At 40.3% G+C, this 17,200-nt stretch overlaps 1 protein-coding gene and 1 pseudogene across 7 annotated transcripts in view; one reads left to right on the top strand and one right to left on the bottom strand.

The window, feature by feature from the left end:
- NT5C2 (5'-nucleotidase, cytosolic II) overlaps positions 1 to 17,200 on the top strand; it is a 142,587-nt gene that overhangs the window by 64,125 nt on the left and 61,262 nt on the right. For 2 of the 7 annotated variants that reach the window (XM_053583052.1, XM_053583055.1), the window contains exon 1: positions 12,674 to 12,854. The exons of the other annotated variants lie outside the window; for them this stretch is intronic. In XM_053583052.1, coding sequence (XP_053439027.1) covers positions 12,850 to 12,854 — 5 coding nt within the window. In that variant the 5' untranslated portion in view covers positions 12,674 to 12,849. Of the gene's footprint in view, positions 1 to 12,673; positions 12,855 to 17,200 lie in introns of those variants that run through there. 7 annotated transcript variants of the gene reach the window in all.
- On the bottom strand, positions 2,399 to 2,835 carry LOC128582546 (60S acidic ribosomal protein P1-like; annotated as a pseudogene).

Genomic DNA, 17,200 nt, shown 5'->3' with positions numbered 1-17,200 from the left:
GGCTTACCAGGTGCAGTGGCTTACACCTATAATTCCTAGCACTGGGAGGCCAAGGTGGGAAGATTGCTTGAGCTTAGGAGTTCAAGACCAGCCTGTGCAGGAGTGAGGCCCTATCTCTACAAAACAGAAAAATTAGCTGGGTGTAGTGGTATGTACCTGTAGTCCCAGCTAGTTGGGAGGCTGAGGCAGGAGGAACACTTAAGCCCAAGAGTTTGGGGTTGCTCTGAACTATGATGACACAACAGAGCCAGACTCTGTGTTAAAAAAAAAAAAAAAATTAGGGGAAAAATGATTGGAAAACCTGTTCTTAACTAGCCTGAGATTTTTAGAATAGTAAATCTATTTTTCAGAAGTACTGTTGTTGTTTCTGGTTCTCCCCTCTTAATTTGTATATTCTTAATTCGCTACTCAGTCCTCTCATATTCTCTACCATCTTACTCCCATTACCACAATTTCTTATTGGAAAATGACAGTGAAGGAAATTTTAATATCTCTTCCTTAAACATTTTTGATGAATATTCTTTAAATGTGCTTTAAAATCTTTGGCTGATAGATACTGTACATTATCATTAGTACTTTCAGTATTTTACTGTGTTTAAGATACACATTCTTTCACATTAAACATTCTCTGAAATTGGGCTGTATCTAGCAATGTACTTGTACCACCTAGAATTGAGTTCTTCTGGAGACAATTTACTTTCACTTCTTTCAGTCACCTGGGAGCAATATCACCATTTTGATAGCGTAACTTCAGACTACAACCTTTAAGACTTGTTCAGATTCTTAGGAGAAGGTCCCTCCCCTCCCTGAACTCTTTTTTAAAAATTAAAAAAGCTCCATCTATGTAAACATGAAAGAGGCAAAGTCTCCATCTTTCTTTAAGGCTGCATAATATTCCATGCTGTACATAGGGATACCACAATTTATTTCTAATCCATTCATGGGTCGATGGGCACTTGGACTTCTTCCATGAATTAGCAATTATGAATTAGGCTGCAATAAACATTCTGGTACATAAATCTTTTTTTTTATTTTTTTGCAGTTTCTGGATGGGGCTGGGTTTGAACCTTCCACCTCTGGCATATGGGGCCGGCGCCCTACTCCTTTGAGCCAGAGGCGCCGGCCCCATATATCTTTGTTATAATGTGATTTTTGGTCTTCTGGGCGTATACCTAATAGAGGAATTGTAGGATCGAATGGCAGGTCTATTTTTAGATTTCTAAGTGTTCTCCAAACATCTTTCCAAAAGGAACGTATTAGTTTACATTCCCACCAGCAGTGTAGAAGTGTTCCCTTTTCTCCACATCCACGCCAACATCTCTGGTTTTGGGATTTTGTGATACGGGCTAATCTTACTGGAGTTAGATGATATCTAAAATAGTTTTGATTTGCATTTCTCTGATGATTAAGGATGATGAGCATTTTTTTATATGTTTGTAGTCTGTGCCCCTGTCTTCTTCAGAGAAGTTTCTCTTCAAGTCTCTTCTCCTTGAACTCTTTTTATTTATTTTTTATTTTTAGAGACAGAGTCTCACTGTACCGCCCTTGGTAGAGTGCCGTGGCATCACACGGCTCACAGCAACCTCTAACTCTTGGGCTTACGCGATTCTCTTGCCTCAGCCTCCCGAGCAGCTGGGACTACAGGCGCCCGCCACAACGCCCGGCTATTTTGTTGTTGTTGTTGTTGCAGTTTGGCTGGGGCTGGGTTTGAACCCGCCACCCCCAGCATATGGGGCCTGCGCCCTACTCACTGAGCCACAGGTGCTGCCCCATCTCCTTGAACTCTTAAGTAACACAGCAAGACTATGTCTCAAGGCTGAGATGTTTAATATTTTTTGTGGACTCCTTCTATGATGCAGATACGTATTTCTCCTTTTTTCTTATGTATATAGCCCTTTGATATCCTGGCTTTATGTAGAATCCCCTACTAAGCTCTGACTTCTTGTGTATATATTCTTTCTTTCTTTCTTTTTTTTTTAAGAGACAGAGTCTTACTTTGTCACCCTTGGTAGAGTGTTGTGGCATCACAGCTCACAGCAACCTCCAGCTCTTGGGTTAAGCAATTCTCTTGCCTCAGCCTCCTGAGTAGCTGGGACTACAGGCACCTGCCACAACACCTGGCTATTTTTTATTGCAGTTCGGCCAGGGCTGGGTTCGAACCTGCCACTCTCTGTTTATGGGGCCTGCGCCCTACTCACTGAGCCACAGGTGCCGCCCCCAGGGTACTATATCCTTTCTTACTGGTATATAATATGGGTAAGTTTTATAATTGATGGCATCTTAAGCATCTTAAATTTTGTTCTGTGTGCACTTCCATAATGACTTCTCTCTTGAACTCTTTCATACTGAGTATATGAGCAAAATGAGTATCAGAATTAATTCGTTTTATAAGTGAGATTTATTGAAAAAGACCAAAGCCCATGTCATCATCAGACTCTTCAGATTCATCTTTCTTTGTTTCCATCTTTTTTTTGCAGTTTTTGACTGGGGCCGGATTTGACCCCTCCAACCACCGATATATGGGGCTGGTGCTCCACTCCTTTGAGCCACAGGCACCGCCCTGCTTCCACTTTCTTCTCCTCATCTTGGGCAGCAGTAGTGGAGGGGGAAGGACCTCCTGCTCATGCAGCACCAGCTGCTGGTTCACCAGGTTCACCAGGCCTTACATTGCAGATGAGGCTCTCGATGTTGACATTGGCCAGGCCAAAAAGGGTCAATATTTATACCAGCTGTTTTAATGAGGGTGTTGATCTAATTGTCCGTGATAGTCACTTCATTGTTGTTGTGCAGAATGAGGGCTGAGTAGATACAGGTGAGCTCAGAGACAGTGTCATGGTATCAGTGAGTATCAGTATGAGTATGAAATTGTAAATATATTGATTTCATGTAAGTATGGTGTACATTGGATATTTTTTTTCCCATTCTTTTTTTTTTTGAGACAGAGTCTCACTATGTCACCCTTGGTGGAGTACTGTGGCTCTACCACAGTAACCTACAGCTCACAGCAACCTCAAATTCCTGGGCTCAAGCGATTCTCTTGCCTCAACCTCCCGAGTAGCTGGGACTACAGGCACTTGCCACAACACCTAGCTATTTTTTGTTGCAGTTGTCATTGTTTAGCTGGCCCAGGCTGGGTTCAAACCCACCGGTCTCGGTATATATGGCTGGTGCCATAACCACTGTGTTACAGGCGCTGAGCCTATTTTTCCATTCTTGTGATACTTTACTATGAAGAACATATTTCTTTCTTTTTTTTTTGAGATAAAGTCTCAGTATGTCACTCTCGGTAGAGTGCTGTGGTGTCACAGCTTACAGCAACCTCCAACTCTTGAGCTTAAGCGATTCTCTTGCCTCAGCCTCCCAAGTAGCTGGGACTACAGGCGCCACTATAACACCTGGCTATTTTTGTTGTTGTTGCAGTTGTCATTGTTTAGCTGACCCGGGCTGGGTTCAAACCCACCAGCTTTGGTCTATGTGGCTGGTGCCGTAACCACTGTGCTACGGGTGCCGAGCCAGAAGAATATATTTCAGCTCCATCCAGGTAAATGTAAAATATTAAAGTCTCCATCTTTTTTAATGGTTGCATAATGTTCCATGGTATACATATACCACAGTTTGTTGATCCATTCATGGGTTGATGGGCATTTAGGTTGCTTTCACAACTTGGCAATTATGAATTGAGCCACAATAAACATTCTAGTGCAAATGTCTTTGTGGTAAAATGATTTTTTTTTTTAATTAGAGACAGAGTCTCACTTTATTGCCCTCGGTAGAGTGCTGTGGCATCACAGCTCACAGCAACCTTTAGCTCTTGGGCTTAGGCAATTCTCTTGCCTCAGCCTCCTGAGTAGCTGGGACTATAGGCGCTGGTAAAATGATTTTTGTTGTTCTGGGTAGATACCTAATAATGGGATTGCAGGGTCAAATGGAAGGTCTACTTGTAGATCTCTGAGAATTCTCCATACTTCTCTCCAAAAAGGCTATACTAGTTTGCAATCCCACCCTCTCCACATCCACGGCAGCTTATGGTGTTTTGGGACTTTGTGGTGTTGGCTAATCTTGCTGGGGTTAGATGATATCTTAGAGTGGTTTTGATTTGCATTTCTCTGATGATTAAAGACAATGAGCATTTTTTCATGTTTTATTGGTCATTTGTCATCCTCGGAGAAGTTTCTGTTCAAATCTCTTGCTCACTTACAGAGAGGGTTGTTTGCACTTTTCTTATTGTTTAATTTGAGTTCTTTGTAGATTCTAGTTATCAGGCCTTTGTCAGATTCCCATAACATGCAAACATCTCCCATTCCAAAGGCTATCTGTTTGCTTTGTTTATGGTACCCTTAGCTGTACAAAAGCTTTTTAGCTTGATCAAATCCCGGTTATTTATTTTTGGTGTTGCTGCAATTACTGTTGGGGGGGGGGGTCTTCCTCATAAAGTTTTTCCCCAGGCCAATATCTTCATGTGTTTCCCCCACACTCTCTTCTAAAACTTTTATTGTTTTGTGTCTTAAATTTAAAACTTTTATCTAACGAGAATCAATTTTTGTCAATGGAGAGAGGCGCAGGTCCAGTTCAGTCTTCTGCATGTGGATAACCAGTTCTCCCAGCCTTATTTGTTAAATAAGGATTTTTTCCCCATTGCATGTTTTTGTTAGGTTTATCAAAGATTAAATGATGATATGTGGCTGGGTTTATCTCTAGATTCTGTATCCTATGCCATAGATCTTCTCTATTTTTGTGCCAGTACCATGCTGTTTGGATCACTATAGCCTTGTAATAATAACCTGAAATCTGGCAATGTGATGCCTCCAGATTTGTTTTTATTTCTAAGAACTATATTTGCTATTTAGGTTTTTTTCTGGCTCCATGTAAATTGAAGTACTATTTTTTCAAGTTCTTTAACAATCTCTTTGATCGGTATTACATTAAATCTATAGATTGCTTTGGGTAGTATGGACATTTTAACAATGTTGATTCTTCCTAGGCATGAGCATGGTATGTTCTTCCATCTGTTGACATCTTCTGCTATTTCCTTTCTCAAAGTTTCATAATTCTCTTTATAGAGATCTTTCATGTCTTTTGTTAGATATATTCCTAGGTATTTCATCTTTTTGGTGCTATTGTAAAAGGAATAGAGTTTTTGATTTTATTCTCGGCTTGATGATTGTTGGCATATACAAAGGCTTCTGATTTTTTTGATATATATATTTTTTGAGACAGAGTCTCAAGCTGTCACCCTGGGTAGAGTGCCAGGGCATCACAGCTTATAGCAACCTCAAACTCTTGGGCTTAAGTGATTCTCTTGGCTCCGCCTCCACAGTATCTGGGACTACAAGTGCCCACCAAAACAGGCTATTTTTTTGGTCGTAGTTGTCATTGTTGTTTGGCAGGCCCAGGCTGGATTTGAACTCGCCAGCTCCAGTGTATGTGGCTGGCGCCCTAGCGCTATGCTACAGGCACTGAGCCTGATTTTTGGGTATTGATTTTTTATCTCGAGATGCTACTGTATTCCTTGATCACTTCTAAGAGCTTTTTGGTTGTGTCCTTGGGGTTTTCCAGGAATAAGATCATGTCATCTGTGAAGAGGGAGAGTTTGACCTCATCTGTCCTCATGTGGATTCCGTTGATCTCCTTCTCTTGCCTGATTGCAATGGCTAGATCTTCCAACGCTGTGTTTAATAGCAGAGACAGTAGGCATCTTTGTCTGGTTCCAGTTTTTAGTGGAAATGCTTTCCTCTATCAGCTTAAGGAAATGTTCCTTCTAAGCCTATATTCTTGAGTGTTTTTATTATGAAAGACTGCTGGATATTGTCAAAAGCCTTTTCTGCATCAATTGAGAGAATCATATGGTCTTTGTTTTTGATTCTATTTATGTGGTGTATTATATTTATAGGTTTCTAAATCTTTCTGGCTGAGTTTCGGAAGGTATTGTGCTTCCAGATATTGGTCGATCTCCTACATTTTCATATTTCTGGGAATAGAGTTTTTTGTAATTGTTGAGAATCTTTTTTATTTCTCTGGCATCTGTTGTTATTTCCCCTTTATCATTTCTTTTTTTTTTTTTTTGTAGAGACAGAGTCTCACTTTACCACCTTCAGTAGAGTGCCATGATGTCACAGGACTCACAGCAACCTCTAGCTCTTGGGCTTCCGCGATTCTCCCACCTCAGCCTCCCGAGCAGCTGGGATTACAGGTGCCAGTCACAGCGCCCAGCTATTTTTTTTTTTTGTAGAGACAGAGTTTCACTTTATTGCCCTCAGTAGTGCCGTGGCGTCACACAGCTCACAGCAACCTCCAACTCCTGGGCTTAGGTGATTCTCCTGCCTCAGCCTCCCGAATAGCTGGGACTACAGGCGCCTGCCACAACGCCCAGCTATTTTTTTGTTGCAGTTTGGCCAGGGCTGGGTTTGAACCTGCCACCCTCGGTATATGGGGCCGGCGCCCTGCTCACTGAGCCACAGGCACCGCCTTCCCCTTTATCATTTCTGATTGTAGTTGTTAGAAATCTTGTTTTTCTGTTTCTGGCTAGTCTAGCCAGGGGTTTATCAATTTTAATAATCTTTTCAAAGAACCAACGTTTTTATTATTAAATCATAGCTGTGTACATTAATGCATTTATGGGGTTAAATGTGCTGGTTTTACATACGATTTGAAATACTTACAACCAACTGGTTAACATAGTCTTCTCCGCACTTTCTTAATTATTGTGTTAAGACATTTATACTCTACACTTAGTAGATTTGACATGTACCCTTGTAAAATGCATCATAGATGTGGTCTGACCAATTACCCTCCCTTTACGCATCCTCCCCTCTCTCCTGCCTTTCCCCTCCTCTTCCCCCTTCATCTTGAACTTATAGCTTTCATATGGAACTGGGTTGTTTATATATTGGCTTCATAGTAGAGCTGAGTACATTGGATACTTTTCCTTCCATTCTTGAGATACTTCACTAAGAAGAATATGTTTCAGCTCCATCCATGTAAACATAAAAGAGGTAAAGGCTCCATCTTTTTTAAGGCTGTATAATATTCCATGGTGTACATATACCACAATTTATTAATCCATTTGTGGGTCAGTGGGCACTTGGGCTTCTTCCATGACTTAGCAATTATGAATTGGGCTGCAAACATTCTGGTGCAAATATCTTTGTTATAAAGTGATTTTTGGTCTTCTGGATATATACCTAGTAGAGGAATTGCAGGATTGAATGGCAGGTCTATTTTTAGATCCCTAAGTGATCTCCAAACTTCTTTCCAAAGGAACATATTAGTTTGCATTCCCACCAGCAGTGCAGAAGTGTTCCCTTTTCTCCACATCCACGCCATCATCTATAGTTTTGGGATTTTGTTATGTGGACTAATCTTATTGGAGTTAGATGATATCTCAAAGTGGAAAGAACCAACTTTTTGTTTCGCTGATCTTTTGAATAATTCATTTGTTTTTCAATTTCATTTAGTTCTGCTCTAATTTTGGTTATTTTTTTTTCTTCTGCTGGGTTTGGGATTAGATTGTTCTTCCTTTTCCAGTTACTTGAGATGGCCCATTAGGTTGCTGACTTCGCTCTTGTTCCGTTTTCTTGATGAAGGCATAGAATGCTATAAATTCCCTCTAAGGACTGCCTTTGCAGTACCCTACAGGTTTTTTTTGTTTGTTTGTTTGTTTGCAGTTTTTGGCTAGGGCTGGGTTTGAACCCGCCACCTCTGGCATATGGGGCTGGCGGCCTACTCCTTTGAGCCCCAGGCGCCATCCCCCAACAGGTTGTTTTCTTTTTTTTTTTTTTTTTCTGAGACAGTCTCACTATGTCACCCTTGGTAGAGTGCTTTGGCATCACAGCTCACAGCAACCTTAAACTCTTGGGCTTAAGTGATTCTCTTGCCTCAGCGTCCCAAGAGCCGGGACTACAGGCTCCCACCATAATGCCCAGCTATTTTTTTGTTGTAGTTGTCGTTGTTTAGCAGGCCCAGGCCTCATTCAAACTCACCAGCCCTTGTGTATGTGGCCAGTGCCTTAGCCACTGACTTATGGGTGCTGAGCCTATCCCACAGGTTTTGATAGTTTGTGGCTTCACTATTGTTTTGTTCCAGATATCTAATGATGTCTTTCTTGATCTCGTCTATGATCCAGCTATCATTTAGCATAAGGTTATTTAGTTTCCATGATTTTATTTGAGTATGACGATTTCTGTTGCTGTTGAATTCAACTTTTATTCCATGATGGTCTGAGAAGATACAGGGGATAATTTCTATTCTTTTGAATTTGTTGAATTTAGCCTTGTGACCTAAGATATGATCAATTTTGGAAAATAATCCATGGGCTGATGAGAAGAATGTGTATTTGGTTTTGTTAGGATAAAGTGTTGTATAAATGTCTGTTATGGCCATTTAGGGTCTTGTTTAAGTCCATTATTACTTCTAGTTTCTGCTTGGAGGATTGTCCAGTACTACCAATGGGGTGTTAAAATCTCTTCCTATTATAGTGAGGGAAGTTCATATCAGTTAGGGTTTGTTTTATATAGAGAGGAGCATTCAGATAGGGTGCATAGATGTTAACTATTGAAATCTCTTCTTTCTGTGTTTTTCCCTTGACCAGTATGTAGTGTCTATCTTTGTCTTTCATTATCTTTGTTGGTTTGAATCCAACTGTATCTGCACACAAGATTGCAACCCCAGCTTTTTTCTGCTTTCCATTTGCCTGGAATACCATTGCCCCTCCCTTCACCCTGAGACTTGTTTTATCCTTTGAGGTAAGGTGCATTTCTTATAAGCAACAGATATCTGGTCTGAGTTTTTGTACCCACTAGGCCAGCCTATGCCTCTTTATTTTTTGAGACACAGTCTCATTGTGTCGCCCTCAGTAGAATGCGGTGGTGTCACAGGTCACAGCAACCCCAAACTCTTGGGCTTAAACGATTCTCTTGCCTCAGCCTCCCAAATAGCTGGGACTACAGGCACCTGCCACAACCCCTGGCTATTTTTGTTGTTGTTGTTGTAGTTGTCATTGTTGTTTAGCAGGCCTGGGCCAGGTTCAAACCCGCCAGCCCTGGTATATGTGGCTGGCGCTGTAACCACTGAGCTACAAGTGCCAAGCCAGCCTATGCCTCTTTAAAGAAGAATTCGAACAATTTACATTAGTTGAGAGAATTGATAAATATGCTAGTTTTGGTCATCTTGTTTTTCAGAAGTCCGGAGCTTAATTTTATGCCTCTTACCATTGTGGAAGCTAGGCTTTGTTCTTTAATTTCAGGGTAGGTTTACTTTGGTGGTATACCCTCCTGTTGATTGTTATGGAGAATGGGTTTAAGTAATTCCTGTAGAGCTCGTTTAGTCATGGCAAATTTCCTCAGCATGTGGATGTCAGTGACGTATTTGATTTCTCCCATCACTAATGAGCCTCAGTTTAGCAGGGTATAGGATCATAGACTGGAAATTGTTTTGTTTAAGAAGGTTGAAGATCAATGACCATCCTTTTTGGCTTGGAAAGTTTTTGCTGAAAGATCTGCAATCATCTTTATACTTTCCCCTTTTTAAACTAATACTTTTCTTATGTCTGGCTGCTTGCAGAAATTTCTACTTCATATTAGCATTGGCAAAATTAATTACCATGTGTCTAGGAGATATTTCATTTGGATTGAGACATGATGGGGTTCTGAAATTTTCTACTATCTGAATTTCTGTGTCTCTTTCAATACTTGGGAAGTTCTCCACCATAATGTCTTGGAGCAGAGAATTGGTGCCTTTGGGACCATCCTTTTCTCCTTTAGGAATCCCTATAATTCGGATGTTTGATTTCTTGGAATGATCCCGTAATTCTCTCAGGGAATATTCTGTTCTTTTTCTCCATTTTTCTGCGTCTTTGAATGCCTGGGAAAGTTCAAAAGTCTTGTCTTTTTTACGTGAGATTTTTTCTTTTTTTTTTTTTTGCCGGGGCTGGGTTTGAACCCACAGCCTCCAGCATATGGGACTGGCGCCCTACTCCTTGAGCCACAGGCACCGCCCTACGTGAGATTTTTTTCTTCACACTGATCAAATCTATTTCTGAGGGACTCTACTGTATTTTGAAGCTCCTCAAATACCTTTTTCAATTCCTTAAGCTCTGCTATGTCTTATATGTCTATATCCTTGATGTCTTTTGTCTTTGAATTCATTAATTTCTTGAGACAACTTCTGAACTATTTTTTGGTTTTCTGTTTCCATCTTTTCCTCCATTCCAGTTATGTGATTTGCCATCTATAAATTCTATTTCTGACATTTCAGCAATTTCTCTGTGGATGGAATTTTCTGATGTATTTTCTTTGTCCCTGCGAGGTGTTGATTTGCTCTGATTTTTCATGTTGCCAGAGATCTTCTGCTGATTCCTCCTCATGAGTATTTTTAGCTGCTTCTTCTTTTTCTCTTTTTTAACATGTTAATTATACTTTTTAAGTTGAATTCACAAGTTGTCCCCGATGAGTCCACTCCTCACTGTTGCAATGCCACCACTGCACCAACAAAGGCAGACAAGTGGTGAATCCGCAGCCCCAGACAATGTCTCCAGGGGGACAAGAATCAGTAGACAGTCCTGGTCCAGAGTTCCAATCAAAGTCGTTCTGCCAATCTGGCTCCATTCACCAAATCAAGCTCTCAAGGCTACCCAGCTGATAGCTCTGGCTCAGAGTTCAGGAGGGTGCTTATGTGTTGAGCAACATCCAGCCAGTTGAGTACAGCTCAGTGGACAGTGTAGGCCCAAAGCTCAGACAAAGTCACTCAGGCACCACCTGCCCAGTTAAGCTCAGGGGTCTGCTGCTCAGTGGGGGGCGCAGGTCTAAAGTTCAGATAAAAGTCCCTCAGGCCCCAGGCCCCAGCCACCCAATTGGGCACAGAGAGCCTCCACCCAGAAGAGAGTATTAATCCAAAGTTCAGTCCAAAGTGCCTTAAACCTCCCCCCTTCCCCCAACCAGTTGAGCTCAGAGAGCCCCCGAGATGCAGGGTCTTGATAGAGATAACTGAGGTGGACATTTCAAGTATAGGGAACAGCATAAACAAGGCCTTAGGGCATATTTAAGAGATAGCAAGTAGTTGGCTTTGCTTATTAGAGCAAAAGGTGCATGATACGGAACAACATAAGATCAAACTGATTTTAGCACAATGGTGAAAGGTTTTGAGGTTTTTGAAGATCCAAGAAAGTGTAATTTATCAGTTGGGTAGATAGTGAGCAATGATTAAAGGTTATTAGGTAAGAGAGTAACATGATTAGAGCTGGACTTTAGGACAATATTTCTCAAACTGTGGCAGAGGACCAGTTTATAAAAGTTTTTCCAATCTGTTTTATGTTGATATCTTTATAAAATAGAATAAAAATGAATTACTAGAAAAATGAAGCCTATATTTTTAAATTATTATGTTCAACAAAGTTTCCCTGTCAAACTGGTATAAAAATTTCTAAATGATAACAGTTTCTGTATATATCATGCCATGGATTAATAATAAATGTTATGCTGGTCTGTTATGCTTTGAGAAGGCCTATTTTAAGGTAATTAATTTTAGGGTGGCACCTGGGGCTCAGTGGGTAGGGTACCAGCCCCATATACTGAGGGTGGTGGGTTCGAACCCGGCCCCGGCCAAACTGCAACAAAAAGTAGCTGGGGATTGTGGTGGGCACCTGTAGTCCCAGCTACTTGGGAGGTGGAGGCAGGAGAATCCTTTGAGCCCAGGAATTGGAGGTTGCCGTGAGCTATGATGCCATGGCACTCTACCAAGGGTGATAAAGTGGGACTTTGTCTTTAAAAAAATAAAAAAAGTAATTAATTTGGTGTCAGTGTGAGGGCAGATGATTGCTGGGGAATTATTGAGGACCTAGACATGTGTTTAGCAGTGTGAATTGAATGGAAGATCTGGATTCCAGAGACATTTGTTAACTTAAATGAAGGCACATGAGATGATAAAATGTAGATTTGAGAGAAGAGGAAGGAATCACAGTAAACTTTAGGGGGGAAATAGGAAAGAATCACAGTAAACTGGAGGGGGGAAAATGGGAGCAATAGCACAAATGGGAACTGGTTTGGGGATTAGGTTTTCAACAAAAATCTGTATTATATTTAAGACTAGTTTGAGCAAGAGCAAGACCCTGTCTCTAAAAATAACCGGGTGTTGTGGTGGGCACCTGTAGTCTCAGTTACTCGGGAAGCAAGTATTTGAGGTTGCTATGAGCTATGGCACCATGGCACTCTATCAAGGGTGACAAAGTGAGACTGTCTCCAAACAAACAAACAAACCCCAAAAAACTGTATTATGGCCTTTTTTTTTATTAAGTAAAAATATATACATATACAGACATACCATTTGGCTCATAATTTGTTTGGCCTCTCAAAAATGCACTTGTAACTTTTTATATTATAAAATGCACTTGTAAAAACTTTTTATTTTCATGATTGTAGCAAACTTTGAATGTATAATTATACAAACCCATAATGAAAACAGATGCTCAAGAGGATTTTATCCTTGAATCTTTAGTCTCATTTGTTGTTGCAGTAATTGTTCTTGGGCACTTGGCCAGGAAATTGTGACTCCTAGGCAAGAGGAGGAGTTACAGATAAAGCTTACCATTGCCAAAGAAATTCTATGCCAAATGGATTTATGTAGAGCAACAGTAATATCCAATGACAAGTTAAATTAGACACAGAGGTGTTTTCTCCAGCACTGTCTCAGAAGATACATGCTTTTGAGGGGCCTGATTCAAACGTAACAGTCTTTTTGAAGTTAGGTGGAAGCCATAAAAAATTATACAAGGGACTTTAAGAAGAATTTTGTTATGTGACTTCAAGAATTAGTTGACTCAGATAGTTTCACACTTTGCAAAACGTCAACCAGTGACAGATGAGGTAATGCTTTGAATTATAAGTTAAATCTCAAAACCATTAAGAATTTGCTATTTTACAGAATTTCAAATTTAGTAAATTGCATGTTCATGTAACTTACGTGTGGAAATATTAGATTCCTGTTGTTAAACCACATTATATTTATGTTTTTATTTCTTATAGTTAACATTTATATTAGATAGAGTTTCTTGAAATATTATGCCATACTGAAGTAGAATATGATAAAATTATACTAGTCTTTGTGTTAAAGTCTGTGCCTGGTTTTACAGTGTTACAGTGTGGAGTTATGGTGTTTCAAACTTAAGGGTGCCCCTAAGCTGAAGTCAGTGCATACTTCCATCTATTCTGGCAGAAACGGATTTGTTTTTCTTGTTAATGCTCAAATCTGCAATTTGCAGCTGACTTAGTATGTTGGAATTTCTGGCTAATAATTGTATTTTAAAGTTGTATGCTTAGCTTAGTCATGCTTTCTAGGGTGCCAGCATGGTGTTTTTTTGTTTGTTTTGTTTTGTTTTGAGATGGAGTCTCCTTATGTCGCCCTTGGTAGAGTGCGTCATAGCTCACAACCTCAAGCTCTTGGGCTTAAGCGATTCTCTTGCCTCAGCCTCCCAAGTAGCTGGGACTACAGGCGCCCGCCACAATGCCTGGGTATTTTTTGTTGCAGTTGTCATTGGTGCTTAGCTGGCCTGGGCCAGGTTTGAACCTGCCAGCCTTTGTGTATGTGGCTGGCACCCCAACCACTGTGCTACGGGTGCCGAGCCAGCATTGTGCTTTTTTAAAAGCAAGTTTGGAAAGTTAATTTCACAGATATGTTCAAACTCCTGAATATAGAGGTGGAGAATGTTCCACTTGTTAATAATTTAGAAATATGACACTGTAAACTGGCATTGGCAAAGATACAGTCAAGGTCCTACGGCCAGTAGAAGTTTTTTTTGATACAGTACCTTTTAGTTGATATAGTAGCTAACTCGTTTCATTATAACCTCAGTGAAGAATAATCATTAGTTTGAGGCCAAGAGATAATTAGTTTCTCTTGAAGACTGTATCCTGGAGACATAGTATTTCAGACTTGGGGGTGCCCCTGTGCTGAAGTCAATGCATACTTTCAGCATTGGGGTGTTTATTATCTTTGTAAATCTTAGCATGTATAGCCACATAACTATATTTGGCTTATTGCATTCTCTGTAATGCAGCTGTTCTGTTTGGTCATTGTATATTTGCTGATACATTTTGATACTCATACAACAAATTAGATTTAATTCTATACTGTATCCCCTTATCTTGCAATCTAAATTAGGAGAAGAAAAGGAGAGAAGAGAATATATGTGAGTTTTTTTTCATAAACATTATAAAAGAAATGAATTAGGGGAGACAGTTGTGATTGTTTCTTCAGTTCAGAAATTGCTTTTGTGGTTTAGAGTACTTGTTTTGAATGAAAATGAAGAAATAAAATGTATTTGGTGGAAAATCTTATAGGAAAACATCATATTTCTTAACTTAGGCTTATAAAGTCTTTCCTAGCTCTAGTTGCTCCCTAAGAAACAGCTTCTGTGATACATAGTATATGTCACAATGTGGTATCTTCTTTAGAGTAGATGTTCAATAAATGTGTTGATATAATAGTTAATGTGACTAGGCCAGATGCACCGGCTCATGCCTGTTATCCTAGCACTCCTGGAGGTGGAGATGGGTTGGTCACTGGAGCTCAGGAGTTTGAGACCAGCCTGAACAAAGCAAGACCTTTCTCTACTAAAAGAAAAAAAAAAAATAGAAGAACTAGCTGGGTGTTGTGGCTGGTGCCCATAGTACCAGCCATGAAGGAGGTTGAGATGAGGATCTCTTGAGCCGAAGAGTTTGAGGTTGCTATGAGCTATGATGCCACTGCACTTTACCCAGGGCAACAGAGTGAGACTCTGTCCCAAAAAAAAAAAAAAAAAAAAAGTTAATGTGACTAGTTAAAGAGGAAAGAGGTGATACTTAGTAGTGATTATTTTGGCAAAAACAGATTTTCATGTTCTTGAAATATAGTACTCTTAGCGTTTACATGATTAATAAAGGTATATTATAATCTTTATATCTTTAAAAAATATGTATGATTTGTTAGATTTTCATGGCAGCACAGGCTCAATCTCTTTTTGGGAGAAATTGGTAAACTACTTGATTGAAACTGTTGATAATTTCTTTCTGCCTTTGGCGCTGGCTATTAGCAAAGTCTCTTTTTCCCTGTGCTTTTAGCTTTTAGCTGGTGTCTGACACCAGCTAGCATCTATCTTCCATAAGAACCAATGCTGTTTCTTTTATTATGTTGTTCCACATACTTCCCACATACAAGGAAAAAGTCTTCCCCCAATTCATTCCTGCCTGTATTCCCATAGAATATTTTAGGCATGTCAGCTGTCAGGGCTCTGATCAAGGATTTGATCCAGTTGGCCTCCTAGCCTGAATTGAGAATCTGTTTGAGAATCCTTCAGTAGTGACATTTAGTTTCTAGTGTCTTTTACCCCTGTTGTGCTTTCAAAAGAATTTATATAACTGGGAAAAGATAATAAAGTAGATGCTTTTATCAGTAATAGCAAGGTGAAGTTTGATGAAGTGGTAGAAGGGTCATGGTGGTATTTTGAGGTTGGAGGGTATTTTTTAAAAAGGAGGTTTTGGGCGGTGCCCATAGCTCAGTGGAGAGGGCGCCAGCCACATACACTGAGGCTGGTGGGTTCAAACCCAGCCAGGGCCAGCTAAAACAACAATGACGACTGCAACAACAACAAAACAGCCAGGCATTGTGGTGGGCACCTATAGTTCTAGCTGCTCGGGAGGCTGAGGCAAGAGAATTGCTTAAGCCCAAGGTTTGAGGTTGCTGTGAGCTGTGATGCCACAGTACTCTACCCAGGGCAATAGCTTGAGACTCTGTCTCAACAAAAAATGATACCCACCTCAACCTCTTTTTTTTTTTTTTTTTATCTTCTAGCTTCTTAAATCTTTCAGCTGTCCACTCCTCTTTTCTCCCCCTCCCATCTGCTGTTAACCACACCCCCCCCCAAATACTGACTTTTCAGAAGACCAGCTATTCTTTTTCTTTGAAAAAAAAAAAAATTTTTTTTTTAATTTCCTTGCTTTTTTTTTTTTTTTGTTTGTTTGTTTTTTTCTGGTTTGGACAGGGTCCCACTCTATGCCCTGAGCAGAGTGCAATGGCCTTATAGCTCACTGCAACCTCAGACTTGGGCTGTGGGCATCCTGCTGCCTCAGCCTCTAGAAGCCACTAGGATTACAGGCGCTTGCTATGGCAACTGGCTGTTTTTTTTTTTTTTTTTTTTTTTTTTTTTTAATGAGTCAGGATCTCACTCTCGCTCAGGCAAGTTCTTAGGCAAGTCTCGAACTCCTGAGCTCAAGCAGTTCTTCCTCCTCAGCCTCCCACAATACTGGGATTACAGGTGTGAGACCCTGTGTCTGGCAGGAGACCAGGTTTTCTTAGGGGGAAAAAAATATATGCATTTTATAGAACATCTTTCTCAGGAACAGTTCTGTAGAGCTAATCTAGTGTGCATAGTAGTTATGTCAATGAGATAGGTTAAATTATTTTTATACTTTACAGAGAAATAGAAAAGGTAATAGGTAACACAGTTTGGGATGGGTTATTTTTATTGTATTTTTTTCAGATTAATATGAGGATACAGTGTTTGCATGTGTTAGGTGAGGTCCCTGTTGTTGTTGTATCCCATACTCAGGAGGTGTTTTTGTTTTTGTTGTTGTTGTTGTTGTTATTGTTTATACCAGGCTAGAATATAGTCGCATGATCATACTCAAACTACTGGGCTTAAGCCTCCCAAGTACTAGGACTATAACTGTGCACCACCACGCCCAGCTAATTGTTCTTCTTTTTGTGAAGAGGGGTCTCACAGTTACCCCTCTTTGGACTAGCTATATCATTCTAATTTCTTTCTTTTCTTTTTTTTTTGAGACAGAGTCTCATTTTGTCGCCCTTGGTAGAGTGCCCTGGCATCATAACTCACAGCAATCTCAAACTCTTGGGCTGAAGTGATTCTTTTGCCTCAGCCTCCCAAGTAACTGGGACTATAGGTGCCTGCTACAACGCCCTGCTATTTTTAGAGACCGGGTCTCACTCTTACTCAGGGTAGTCTCCAACCTTTGAGCTCAAGCAATCCGCGTGGTGCTAGGATTACAGGTGTGAGCTACTGTACCTGACTCTAATTTCCTGTACTTCTGAAATGAAAGTAAAGAAAAGGTTTGGTATAAGAAGCCACCCAATTTTAATTTTGGTTAGTGACTAAGTTAGGGATCAGATGAAAGGTTAACTTTTTTTTTTTTTTTTGGTTTTTGGCCGGGGCTAGGTG

The sequence above is a fragment of the Nycticebus coucang genome, chromosome 3 (genome assembly GCF_027406575.1).
Source record: "Nycticebus coucang isolate mNycCou1 chromosome 3, mNycCou1.pri, whole genome shotgun sequence".
NCBI classification, from domain to species: domain Eukaryota; kingdom Metazoa; phylum Chordata; class Mammalia; order Primates; family Lorisidae; genus Nycticebus; species Nycticebus coucang.
This window is presented reverse-complemented; position numbering and strand designations above follow the sequence as displayed.